The sequence below is a fragment of the Maniola hyperantus genome, chromosome 10, assembly GCF_902806685.2.
Source record: "Maniola hyperantus chromosome 10, iAphHyp1.2, whole genome shotgun sequence".
In the NCBI taxonomy this organism is placed as follows: Eukaryota; Metazoa; Arthropoda; class Insecta; order Lepidoptera; family Nymphalidae; genus Maniola; species Maniola hyperantus.
In genome coordinates, this window is record NC_048545.1 from 13,369,944 (window position 1) to 13,383,643 (window position 13,700).

A 13,700-nucleotide genomic window follows, 5' to 3' on the forward strand; every position below is an offset into this window, starting at 1 on the left:
TTATTTTTCTCGGTAGATGTTTTACGTGGTGGAGATAGAAGTCAATATGCTATGCAAAATTTTAGAAATTTGCTTCCATTCCCTTTTAATGCAAATTGAGCCTAACGGGTCTTATAATAACAACTACTACTACTAAGAATTTAGGTTTGGGTATTGAAGGAAACAAGCACATAATAAGGCAAACACAGTTTTGCAAATTTATTCCACATATTAAACTGATACAATATTGATACAAGTCAGAGTTCTAACAGTATGGACATGCTATGTGGTCGAAATACAAAAAAGTTTAGTAGTACAGCGATAATGATAAACATTGCAGAAATCCTGAACTTTTACAATAACTACTTCTTCACACTAATGTATTTTAAAGGGAAATATGTAATAAGAATAAAGCAAAAAACTAAAGCAGGAACACAGTTGGGAAATGTTATCGATATTACAGGTGTTTTGATTTTAGCCGTAACCGGGAGAGTCGTCGAGTTCATCAATTCATTTCATTCAGCTCATTAACTTCATCTCAGTAACCTACGTTGTAAGTATGTCAAAAACAACAGTCAAACTCCTTATAATATAATAATTACTGCTAAAGTACACATCACATCGCAAAATGCGTTCGCAGGAATAAAATATAATGAATAACATGTATTAAAAAAAACAGACAGTCGACGGGTCGGCGACCCCACGCGCGGCCCCAACAGGCAACCGCGGCCGCGCGCCCTCACTAATAAAGTATATATTAAATAGTACGGCTAATACAGAAAACATAAGCATAACGGGAAACTTACATTCGAAACATTTCATAACGTCCTACTTTAAGATTTTTACGGAATCGTCGCGATACAAAATCGAAAACGTGAAAATCAAATAAAAAAACACATATATAGAAAAAAAGTGGTACGGTTCTCCCGCTAGGAGCTCTAGGACGGAGGAACCGGCGTAAACGTAACCGAGACCGCAACTCTGTGGCGCGCTGCGAGTGCTCCCCTGCGCAGCTTGTAGTGTCTCCCGGACAGGGGCTCGCCACGCGCGCGGCGGCGGCGGCTCACCCGGCGTAACGACGACGACGCGCGGCGCGGGCACTAGCTGCCCGCCCACCCGCGCGCCGCCGCCGCCGCCGCGCCCAGCCGCCGCTTGCTCTCGCGCTCCCCCCCAGCGATCTGCTGACCCCCGTCGAGTTTACGTTTACCTGTAACACACAGACGACGATCAGGGCGGCAATATAGCAACAAAATACTTAGGCAACTAAGGTTCAACTAGAAATGATTTCGGGCCAGTTGCACTTCAGGCGGTTAAAGTAAGGTAAGGTTACAGTTCACGTTAGGGCGCTAATACAACCCTGCGGTTCAATGAGTGATGACACATCGCTTAGCTGTACAACGATGCGCGACGCACTATGGAAATAATTTGTGGTGCCACAACGTACAAATTTAACTATTGCGTAAGGTTAACTTTAACCGTTTATGTGCATCGGTTCCTGAGAGATTATTTTTTCCTGTAAAGCTTGCAAATTTTTTAAGCTTTATAAGGAAAACAACCCGACTTTAATTTCTGAAAATAGCGCGAGTTGGAGAAATACGATGAAATATCTTTTGAATCTGTTTGTCTAATTTTATTCGTAACACTTTTTAATTCCCAAAGGAACTAATTGTATATCATTGAAACTTAGTTGCCGTATAACTTAATACGGTCTACGTAAAGAGATCTTCCACAAACTTTCAATCTAATGGAAAACTTGGACACTCATCCCGATCTTGCATTTCATAAAGTTTGTGGTAGACCCTAACTAGGATACGGATGAAACAGAATAGGGCTAGGAGAAGGGCATAAGGATAATTACCAATAAATAAGTAAGAATCCAGATTACACGCAAACCATTAAACAAGCTGAAAACAAAGAAGGAATCAGACACGAAATGGTTAAAGGATAATAAAGGGAGACCGAGTGAGAGTCCAAAGTTTTCTTCATGTTGCAAAATTTTGAATTTAGTTTTGTGCTATGCGTAATCAATTTAGGTATTATTTGATATCGTTATAGTAGTAAGTACCTAGTAGAGTAGTCATAGATACAAAAGAAGTTGATCAACACTAAAGGTCATTTTCAGCATTGCCACTTCAGCACCCCCCCTGACGGGGTGGATAGTCGTAACAATAACAATAAAGAAATGTAAGATTATTTTTACTGTTGAACTGTACATGAGGTAAAGACACAGAAAAAATTCAGACGCGAATTCCGATTATCCCCCCCTCTAAGGAGGATAAACGGAACAACCGTGTCATGATCTACCGTCTCCATAAAAAATCGTAGTATTAAAAGTGTGACTATTAATATTATACTTGTAAAACTACGATTACGACGACTAGGATGGCTGTCTGTCTGAGGGTGGATAAACGGAATAAGTCCTCTCATCTACGATAGGAGGCATTTGTCATTTAGGCGAACCTTGCGGAAAGGTATACAGTGGAGTGAGAAGTAGTGCACTTACCTGGTAAACTTGGCTTGGCGCGCGGGTTGCCACGCATGGCGCTGGGCGTGCGGCGGCCACGAGCGGCGCGTCGCGCACCACCACGGGCCCCAGCCGCGGCCCCGCGCCGCGCCCATCGCGCGGCTGTCCCACATGACCCAGCCCCCTGCGCACCACGCACACGTTACCACCATACACAAACACCCTCACCCTACCACTGGTACCAACTGGAGTTCTCGATTTTCACAACACTCGCTCGACAGTGCATTATTACAACACCTGTTATCTACCTGTAGGTAAAGTAAGTACATCATAGCATTCATAAGGCTTAGCGGGGTTGTAATGTTGTACTGAAATCCTTTACCCATAATATGGGTTGTAATGTGATTTGAATTTAGAACGAAACATTCCACGCAGACAAAGATGTGGGCATAAACTAGTAAAGAATAATATCAGTCTACAACATATCTTAGAATTAAAGAATTAGTAGATTTTTAAACGGCCTGTAACAAAATCAATAGCTATGCTATGTTTATTATTTTAATGTTTTGCATGTTTGGTACTTTCAAAGGCACAGGCGCTATTAAATTAAAAAATAAATCCGGAACCAGCGTCACCCGATTCAGGAGACAGACTTCTAATATTTAGCCTTAGTAACGTATTTATATGGACGATTCTCGAGTCCTTTTATTCCTCCGCGGATGATAGGTCTGCAGCAACGGCAACGTTTTCAGCGCCCTCGTCTTAACTGCCGCAACATTAACTGAGTTACACGAAATGTTCTTTTCAGATTATCATCACTGACAACTTCCAGCGTTTTTTGTAGAAGGATCAATCTTAGCTTTGAACCAACTCTCAGCAGCGTACATTCTATAGACTCTTGGAGTGATTCAATTTATCTCCTCATCATCATGATCAACCAATGACCGGCTACACTACAGATCACAGGCCCCCTCTCAGAATGAGAAGGGTTATGGCCATAGTCTACTACGCTGGCCAAGTGCGAATAGGCAGACTTCACACACCTTTGAGAACATTATGCAGAAATCTCAGGCATGCAGGTTTCCTCACGATGTTTTCCTTCACTAGTAAAACAAGTGATATTAAATTACTTTATCTCTATCTATCAATTTTTCTATCTTTATATAATCTATCAATGTATCTATTCCTCTTTATTTATTATGAGAAGCCATTTCTTCTAGATTTCGAAATTTATTTTGGATTGCTAAGTGATGAGTGCTGTATGGCGCAATAAGTATTACCGAGCGAGGTTACTTTGGATGTACCCAATAATATTATGGCAAATAAAACCATATCCATTTTGTAAACTTCAGAGGTACCAGTTCATAGAACGAGGGTAGTAATTTGTTGTCATTTTAATTAAATAGTACCTACAGCCACCAATTACTAATTATGTTCCATCTAAATGACATCTACATCTAAAAGTCTCGGTGTTGGTATTGGTGCCTGTTGATACAATACCAAATATGTACTGACTAAAAATTAACTGGATTTCCCAGCAATTTTATCTTCATACATTAATGACGAGAATATTAACACATTATCGATCTCTAATAATTTCTTTTGGTACGGTATTAGCTTTACAATATCAAATGCGTAAATATTCTCACCCACACGTAATCTATCATGCTTCAAATAAACTTGTTACTGAAGCCAATATAGAAATAATGCTAACGTAATACAGATCAATAATGTAATGAAGAAACAATCAGGTACCTACTACTACACTAAAAATACCACATTTTATTTGTCGCATTCTATTCTTATTACATTCATAGTAACTTTAATCGAAATCTACAATCGACATCTAAACATCGAAACAACATCGACAGTAATGCGTGAGGTTACATACTCGGTTACGGTAAGGTAACGCAGGTGGGTACCTGAATGCCTCCGGTTAGATCGTAGTAAAGCGAGTTGGGTCCGAGAGCGAGTTCGTCGTCCTGAGTGAGGCATTTACCAAGCGGGTCAGTAAGTCTTCTTAACATATTTTCTACCTCGTTGCAACAACGAGAAATATAAATCGTTACTCGAGCGTTCGAGATTCAAAGCATTCCTCGACTACTTAAGATAATGATGGATGCGATAGTGGGCAAAAGCAGGAAGCGTGTTATGGGGTTAGTGACAGAGCGAGTCAAGCGAAGCGCTACGGATGAGGATGACAGGCGCGGGATGGCAGCCGCCAACGAAGTCACAGGGAGAGGAGAGTCGGGCGTTAGTAACGCCGCGGCCATGCAGACCTGACGAGCGGCGCCGCCCGGCCCCCCCTCCCCCGCCCGCCCCGCCGCCGCGATCACCGTCAGGCCTACACACTACCGTCTTTACCGAGTCACTGACTCCATTCTAGGATGGGATCCAACCAAAAATATAACAAAACAAAAAGTGAAGAGAGTAGATGAAAAAATTTGGCAAATCAAAAAACCGAAAGGTAACAATGATGAGTAACAGCGGTCTAGTGACTAGTAAAATAATATGATAACATTAGTTAGTGTGTGTGGGACCCACCGGTTGCGCTCTGTTGGGAGGCTGGCGGACGGCGGACGGTTGCGGTGGCCCCGCGTAATCAAAATAGAACTCATCGTACCGGTAAAATGGCTCATTGTAGCCACCTCGGTAATCCCCGTACCCGTAATAGTCGTAATCATAATCTATAAACACACAACACAGGCCCTTTTAGAGGCTAAGCTAAACTAACGCTAACTTACAAGCTACCGGGGCGGCGAGCTGCGGCGCTCGGCCGACACGCGGCCGTCCAGCAACACACACCATCGCACGAGGCGAGCTTTTAGGTCGACACACGGAAAAAGCATGCATCGTCCACACTATATCCCCCATCCCCGCTATGAAAACCGATCTCGTCCAATCTTCAATTCTGGACATGACGATTTTTCAATTTGGAAAAAAAGGCCGCAGATTACATTCCCATTCTCCCACCACCAAAAAACCTTAACTGAAAGCGATGTAAAACAGGATGATCAGAAGTTATCTCAAGTCGCGACGGCGTAGATCAATGACGATGATAACTGTATGTTCAAGCATGCACTCGGGAGTATTGTTAGGGTTGTTAATATTACATTGAAACAGGAGTTTAGCCCTCACGTAGGTTCAATTTATCCTTTCGATATCTCCGGATTCTTCTACATCTTTAGTCCGAAACCATGCAGCTCCTACTTAATCCTAGCTGTCATTAATTCTAGCCTAGAGAATAGCGTTATGACACATGTAATATGGATGCAAAAATACACGAACCTTGGGTAAAAATTTCACACTGAAAAAACAAGATACAGTACAACTTTTGTTACCAAGTGGCACAGAATTTTGCCGTCGAAATCGTAAAACTTATTCAGCACAACGATAATGATATCAGTACGAGTAGTTTTGCATCCAAGTTTGTTAGTAAGGGATCAGTAGCAAAGTCTGGATGTGCGCGTGGAGTCCACACCGTGTACACTGTGTTTGTGTCAAATCTGGTTTGTTTTCAAGGAGATTGTGAAGAAACTGTGCAATCTGACTTAACAATCACTAGCGAGTACCTACTGTAAAGTATCTCCTCACAAATCTTCCAAACTGTTCGCTTGGCTGGTTGGATTGATTTTAATCCCGAATACACTTTCTAAATGGTCAATTTCTTTTTAAACAAACCTGTTAATATCAGTTCCATTGTACTATTTGATCTTAATCATATTTCTTTAAGCATATACTTTCTTAATTACTTATTTTTTAGTTTATTCCTAACAGACGAGGTAACTCCGTGGGTTTCTCAGATACATAATATGTGAAAGCCTTAGCTATATAGAGTCGTCTCTCTTAGAGATTTCTTGTATAGTTGTTCCAGAGCCATAGTGCAGTGCGCGTAAAAGAAGTAGTCTGAAGAATCTGAACACGAGGCGTATTGTACAAACACAGGTCTAAGCCGGGCTTGCGTATTTAATCCTTAGGGCGTTTGCGCACTCATCCGTGAAATCACGGATTCCGTAAAAATACGAATCGAATGAGTAGGTACGTATTTGTATGACCGCCACTTCCGAAGAATTATGGAGACGAAACGAATACGGATGTGTGCACAAACACCCTTAGTCTATGACCTGCGCAAACCACCGATTAAATTCAGGATTTAGATTGGACTACTTGTGCACTGAAGTCCCTTCTGTTAATGGATCCGCTGATCTGATAGCCCATGTGAAATTGGACAAAGCTCTCCCACCTCTGCTATATTACGGACACTTTCCAGTAATAAATGCTAAACATTCTCAAGCCGGGCCTCGACCGCGAAATGAGCGAAGTCATCAATAAGTCCGTTTAACTCGCTACGATAATTTCCATACCCAGCCCGCTCCGCTAGAATCTTTCGCGGTCGAGCCTCAACTATGGAAATTATCGTTGCGAGTTACACGGACTCTTTAATGACTTCGCGGTAGAGCCCCGGCTTTAGACCTAGGCTGGTCAATTAGAAGAGGGAACTTTACTCGATTGACACGACACTAATTTTATATGTCACAATTAGTAAATAGCACAATGGCCAAAGTATAGTGATCATTGTTGAATAGAAATTACAACGTTCAAACACAATGCGATTCGGTTTAAGGCGTTTGAATAGGTGTTTGTTGAGGGTTGCTGCTAAATGGGGGTTAGATCGCACAAGGACGCAGGTGTGAACACGACTGCTCTTACAGCAGGTGTTTATTCGCGCTTTGTGATGGAAAACGTGACGTAATACCAGATGGGAATTCTGCGAAACATCTGTTCAGATTCCATATGGCGGTATGTAAAATTATGATTACCTACTCAAACGATGCGGAACGATTAATACCCAAGTAGTGTTAATATGTCTTTATTTGAAACTCTTCTACTTCCATTGAATTCGTCCCAATTTCCAAGCATATTAGTTACTTTGAGGGGTAAGGGCGTTTGTGCACTTGGTCTTGAGTATTCGGTTCGTATCCGTGATTATTCGAAGTCCGTCATACAAATACGTACACATTAGATTCGTGTTTTTACGGAATCCGTGATTTCACAGATGAGTGCACAAACGCCCTAAGTCCTCGGACAAAATGAGACAATTTTATCCTAATTTGTTCCATAAAGCAATTAAATCTAGAACAAAGTAAATCTTTTCTTGTCAGAATGTCAGCAGGATCATTCTTAGGGCTCCATACCCGAAGGGTGCCAACTGGACCCTAAGAATGATCCTAATGACGTTCCGCTACGAAAAAGGTGTTATAAAGACAAAGGAAAGCAAATTCGAGGTGAAATGCTAGTATCTAGTTCTATGGAACAAATAAGGATAAAATTGTCCCATTTTTTCCGATGACAGTTCTATGTCTAAAATGGGACTTACCAATTTGAGTTGTAGTACAACTCAAACAAAAAAAAAGACAAAAAAATCAGTGTGGCTTCGACATTAATACGGTTAGTTTATTCCAAGCTTAGATACTCGTAGCAGAGTCTTACATCAGAAGTGGAATATACGTTTTAGAATGTGAAAAAGTTTTGATGACACCAATAACTGGTATACAGTAACTTAAAATCCTAGATAACTTTTGCAAGAATGATATTTTCAAAAGCAATTCGAGTAAAATCAATCCAACTTACTGCCCACACGCACACACCCAAGTGCGTACGTGTATACGAACAAAATTACCTGTCCGTTCAAGGAAATTACAGTACGCGGCCAAAAGTGATGAACATCGGCCTTTAGAATGACATTTCAGGTTTGTAGAGCGTTGTCTCTGTCACTCATACCCATATGACGTTTTGTCGAGCTCAACGACCGAGACAGTGCTCTACAAATCTGCTATCTCCTTTAAAGAACGATGTTCATCACTTTTAGCCGCATACTGTACACGTGTGACAATAATTTTACACAATGACAATCAAACTCTGATTTATCATACCTTTCGTAAGGTTTGCACAGATGAAATATATCATGAAGGAAGTTCATTATATTGTTTTTTAGTCTAAAGAAGTCAAATCAATTTTATAGTTGATTGTCACAGATTATAAGTCAATGGCCATGTTTGAACAAATGTCGCGTACAAAATTGTCGTGACACGTGTTGGCTTTACAAGTTTTTCAGTGTAAGTTTTAATATTAAAAAACGTCAACGTACGAGTCACGTAACACGTTAGTTAACTCGAAACGTTACACAAGGATCTTTGTCCTTCGAGGCTCTAGTTTAACTTTTCAAGTTATCGTAAATCTTTTTGTAAGTTTGCATTATAAGCATCAGCAGGAAGACGACGGGGAATGGGAGAACTTGCATCCACTCGCCAGGTTTTCAATAGACCGATCAGAGAATGACATGATAATATTATTATTTACGCCACGTCTTAATTACAGATTTGCGAACAGTATACGAACTTGAAATGTTACACTAGGACCAGTGTGGTGTGTGTGCAAGTGTGTATGCGTCGTGGAGTGAGTGTGTCGGTGTGGGTGTAAAGGCGTCGCCATACTGACCGTAGTCGCCGCGCGCTTGCGGCGGACGCGGCTGCGGCTGCGGCGTGCGGCCGCGCATGGCGCCGTGCACCGGCGAGCAGCTGCACCAATCAAATCTGACATTACACAGCGACACGTTACCCACCGCCTCGACTACACTACGCGTCGCCGCCCGCCACACAATTTTACAACAAAGCCCCAATTATTATTTTAGTGTACAATTTCATCAAATAAATTCATCGCTTAAGTTCTAACACTACGTAAGTAATTTTTTGGCAGTCTGGTAACATTTCGAAGCCATTTGCTAGAGAATCGAAAGTCGCGTCGTTCCGGCTAGTCTACGAAAAAACGTTTAACATAAACTGTTAAAGGAATAAAGAAAATTTTTTCCGCTCTCCTGTAAAGTTGCTAATTTTTACTAACGTGATGTTAGACCTGAGACAACGTAATATAAATCTATCCTTAATATTATAAATATGCGAAAGTGTGTATATCGATCTGCTACTTTTCACGATCCATCCATTTAACTGATTTTCATGAAATTTGGTATAAGAGATAGCTTGCATCCCGAGGACAGACACAGGTAACTTTTGGTCCCGGAAAATCAAAGAGTTCCCACGGGATTCAAAAAAGACCTGAATCCACGTAGCGTGAAGTCGCGAGCATCATCTATTTGGTTCAGAGATAGCTGGCACCTTGGAAGCATAGGCTACTTTTACCTTGGTAAATCAGCGTTCCGCCAGGGGGTTTTAATCTAAATCTACGCGGACGAAGCCGCGGGTATAATCTAGTTTCAACGAACACAGATTACGACATAAATAGCCATGAGCTGTCTGACACCCAATAGAAGGAAACGTCTTACAAATTCTTTATAAAATCTTGTATTTTGTCTTGTTCACTCATATGGGTAACAAGAATTATATGCTGCCCAACCTATGAGGTTGTTCGTGTTCCAAAATATGAAAAATTAAGTAACATCACCAAAAAAGAAGCAAAATACAGGCCCAAAGGATTTTCTGTTTCTCCAGAAACTGGCAAAATCCTTTAAAATATTTATGTTATAGAATTATGCCTCCTCATTTCTAATTCGAACCGCTAGGATTTGGAACGCCCTTCCAACATCAGTTTTCCCCTTCAATTATAATATGGACAACTTCAAGTAAAGAGTGAATAGACATTTTCTAGACAAGCGCGCTCCTTCTTAGGCTGCATCATCACTTGCCACCAGGTCTGATTGCAGCCAAGCGCTGGTCTATAATATAAGAAAAAAATTAAAATGTGGTAAACGGAACATACCCGCCGCGTCCGTATATCATCTGCGTCATGCGACGCTCGCGCGCGCGCAAAATTTCTTCTTTTTTCTTTTTGTCTGAAGGAGGTTTCGCCAGCGATACCTCTAGGCGAGCGCCGCCCATATCCTTGCCGTCTATTTCTTGCATCGCCTGCAAAGAAGAAAGGAATCCATTGAATAAAATTAAAGTAGCAACAATATTTTTCCAAAAAACAAAAACTTTGCGTCAATAGGCTGCGACTTCATAGCGTGACACGAGGCCAAGAGACGACGAGAGGTAACGCCGAACAGTGGGATAAAGTTATGGGAAAGATGAAGAACTATAAATTTTCAGCTAACGCCAAACAGTGGGATAAAGTTATGGGAAAGATGAAGAACTATAAATTTTCAGCTAACGCCAAACAGTGGGATAAAGTTATGGGAAAGATGAAGAACTATAAATTTAACTAACCTTTACTGCACAATCTCGGTCTTCAAAATGGACAAAAGCGTAATCTTTAATCTTCTTAACTCGTTCGACGGCGCCGTAGTGTTCGAAGGCTTCCTTGAGCGCCTCCTCCGTGATGTCTTGCGTGAGGTTCCGGACGTATAACACCTTCACCTGACAAACGCCAATTCAGATTTGAGATACCGTGACTAAAGAGCCATTACGCACAGTCGACAGTATATTGTAATGACTCTTAAGTCTTTTTAAGAAAGCGCTTATTCGTAGCGATTATTGTGCCCAGAAGGAGCATAAAATGCATGTGTAAACAAAATCATCCCGTTCCAAATTCGTGCACTCTCTCCAAGTCCAACCAGAATCTCATTAATTTAGCCTTTTTGGACAAAGCGTAAAATCGTAAAATGTGATAAAAACCCCTTGAGGTGTCTTAGGAATATCACAATGATCAATCATATGGGAGCTGCCCAGCCTATGCCGGTGCATTTCTTCACCGCGTTTGTTTATTCATTCGTAAACTTTTTGCGACTTAGGTTAGGAGGCATTCCATCTTAATTCGTCCATTATGAAGCTTAGCTTAAAAAAATTGCAATAATTTATATACAAATTTATTGTGCACATGTTCGTTTGACGTTCGTATTACCTAAGTAGTCAAATTAATATCTAACTCTGCTTTGGAATATCCTGAGAAGAACCGCCACACGGAATGCTCCTCAAATTGGCATGTTATGCAGTTACTTTGGTGGGAATCACAGAATGTTAGATGTTACATCAATTGCTATAGTAGATCTAGCATAGGTATAGGTACTCACTTTACTCATAGTATGCTCGTCGGGCTCCTCTTGGGGATCGGCCCAGTCCACTATAATATCACAGCCCCATACCTGCACAAAGTCCTCCTGTTATAATTTCAAGTCAATGTAAGCCGAAGAGTAAATTAATTTCAAAGCCAAATTCAAATCAAACGTGAACATACATGGAAACATACCAACCTTTATTCTACCAGTTCCCAGTCTGCGCTTAGCCAAGGACGCCGCTTTGTGGGACTCGTATTCCAAAAAACAAAATCCTCTATTTTTCTTCTTGTCATCGGGCGAACTATATATAATAACTTCTACGAGTCCGGCTGCAATCACACAAGTACAATAGAGTGGCTGGCGGCGGCTACAGCGCGTCATCATACAAAGCCCCTCCAACCCTCGCTTACAATCGATCTCAACTACGATATGAAGCAAATCAAACGATATTCCAGGAGAACATATACGGTACTGAAGAAGTCTAGAGAACAACAGCAAGATTCTCCAGTCATTACCAGTGAGCATTCTCGAGGCGGAGGCCAATCGTCAGGGTACACTTCCTTTGCGTCTACTGCGGCGCGGCGCGGCGCGAGGCGGCTCGGGCGCCTCGCGCCTCCTCGGCCGCGGCCGCTGCCTCGCGCCGCGCCGCGCGCGCCAACTGAATAGCATTTATTATGAATTCGACAAGGACTTACGTGCGTGCCTCGTAAGCTCCTCAAACAAATCGTCCCGATCTCGATTCTTAGGGATATTCCCCACGAATAAACGATGATTGTTAAAGGAAACCGTAACGCCAATCTTTTTCCCCTTTCGAATTTCATAATCATTCAGCTGCAAGAATAATTCTTGGGAGAATAGCCAATGGCCCGGCCCGGGCGGCCGCGCGGCCGCGCGGGCATGACTGGAGAGGCGGATTGCGGGAAAGCGGGAGCAAGCGGGGCCAGCGGTCCACACCACCCAACCCACCCCATTACCCATTACCCACCCGACCCACCCAAGCCCACGCAAAACCCAAAACTATCAACTCGATTAAAGTCATTCGGTTTCAACTTTACCTGTTAATTTACCAAACTCTTCCAGTATCTCCTCTTTGCCTTTAGACTTGGGAATGTTGCCGACGAAAAGTCGCAGATTCGGTACGCTAATCTTAATTCTCAGAGTCTTCCCTGGTTTTATTTCGTGATTATCGAGCTGTGGGAAAAATAATAAGGGAAAAATTTTGAAAAGTGGGTTTCGTTTTAGAATTGGAATCTGTCGGGCCGAGCGGTCTCGCGATCGGTCGAAGTCGAGTGCTCGAGCACGGGTCGCGGCGCGAAGGCGTGATGATGTCGGTTAGAGCCAATCGTGATGAGTTAACTGTACTGATGATAAGCCGAGAGTGTTTACGGAGCAAAGAGGAGAGCCTGACATATGTATATTACATTCTCAGCCGGAGAACTTTTTGAAGCCAATTGAAAGTTAACCCTGTAAGTGGACCGTTTGATGAAGTGAAAATAAAAACAAGCGAGTACAAGTGTGGTGGTAACAAAAAATAATGAAAGCAACTTAAAATTGAACGAGGTGCACAGAAAGACGGGATGATATCTCAGGACAAGCGAGGCTAGATCAGATTACAGGTGTTATGATTGCACATTGACATTTCAGTGATTATAAGTCATTGACGGTGCCCGTACAAGCGACGTACGCGTGTGTTCGCTCGGGATTATAGTGAGTCTATGAAGACGTATTCGTAATTTGGTCACTTATATGGTCACCATCAAAGGGATATTAATGTCATGCTAAATGGTAAAAGCTTAAATCTAAGGTCCAGTTGCATGACAGGCGGTCAAAGTTGGGTTTCGGCTACGGTTAAACTTTGACCGTCAATAAAAGCAAAATTTATTGAACAAGTCAGGGTTTGTTAATTTTTTTTATATTTAACTTTAATCGTGGACGTACGAATACTGACTTGTGAACCAAGTTTGTTTTTTTATTGACGGTAAAACTTTAACGGTAACGGTGACGTAACTTTGACCGCCTGTCGTGCAACTGGACCTAAATCTCCCAAGTGTGACTGTGAATACAATTGTACGTATATTCATCAGGTAAATGATTGCGCCTTGCAAAAGTACCGGCGGTTGATGCAACTACAGTAGTTTTGCAACGACGCCACAGTTTGGAGACTTCGGACAAGGGTGGAATCATCGGTTACAAGAAAGGTGACACTCAATTTATTATCTAAATGAACAATAGAAATTAGTGCCAATTCGG

At 41.9% G+C, this 13,700-nt stretch overlaps 1 protein-coding gene across 12 annotated transcripts in view; it reads right to left on the reverse strand.

Moving 5' to 3' along the window:
• Positions 1-171: 171 nt before the first annotated feature.
• Positions 172-13,700, reverse strand: part of Syp (synaptotagmin binding cytoplasmic RNA interacting protein) — a 36,181-nt gene continuing 22,652 nt past the window's right edge. For 3 of the 12 annotated variants that reach the window (XM_069501528.1, XM_069501527.1, XM_069501526.1), the window contains 10 exons: positions 12,506-12,641; positions 11,646-11,779; positions 11,466-11,552; positions 10,663-10,812; positions 10,217-10,362; positions 8,942-9,036; positions 4,988-5,130; positions 4,366-4,425; positions 2,483-2,627; positions 172-1,186 (listed from right to left, as the gene is read on the reverse strand). In XM_069501528.1, the coding sequence (XP_069357629.1) occupies positions 1,080-1,186; positions 2,483-2,627; positions 4,366-4,425; positions 4,988-5,130; positions 8,942-9,036; positions 10,217-10,362; positions 10,663-10,812; positions 11,466-11,552; positions 11,646-11,779; positions 12,506-12,641 (1,203 nt within the window). In that variant the 3' untranslated portion in view covers positions 172-1,079. Of the gene's footprint in view, positions 1,187-2,482; positions 2,628-4,365; positions 4,426-4,448; positions 4,476-4,987; positions 5,131-8,941; positions 9,037-10,216; positions 10,363-10,662; positions 10,813-11,465; positions 11,553-11,645; positions 11,780-12,145; positions 12,282-12,505; positions 12,642-13,700 lie in introns of those variants that run through there. The other 9 variants (XM_069501529.1, XM_069501531.1, XM_069501530.1 and 6 more) reach the window with 9 other exon arrangements.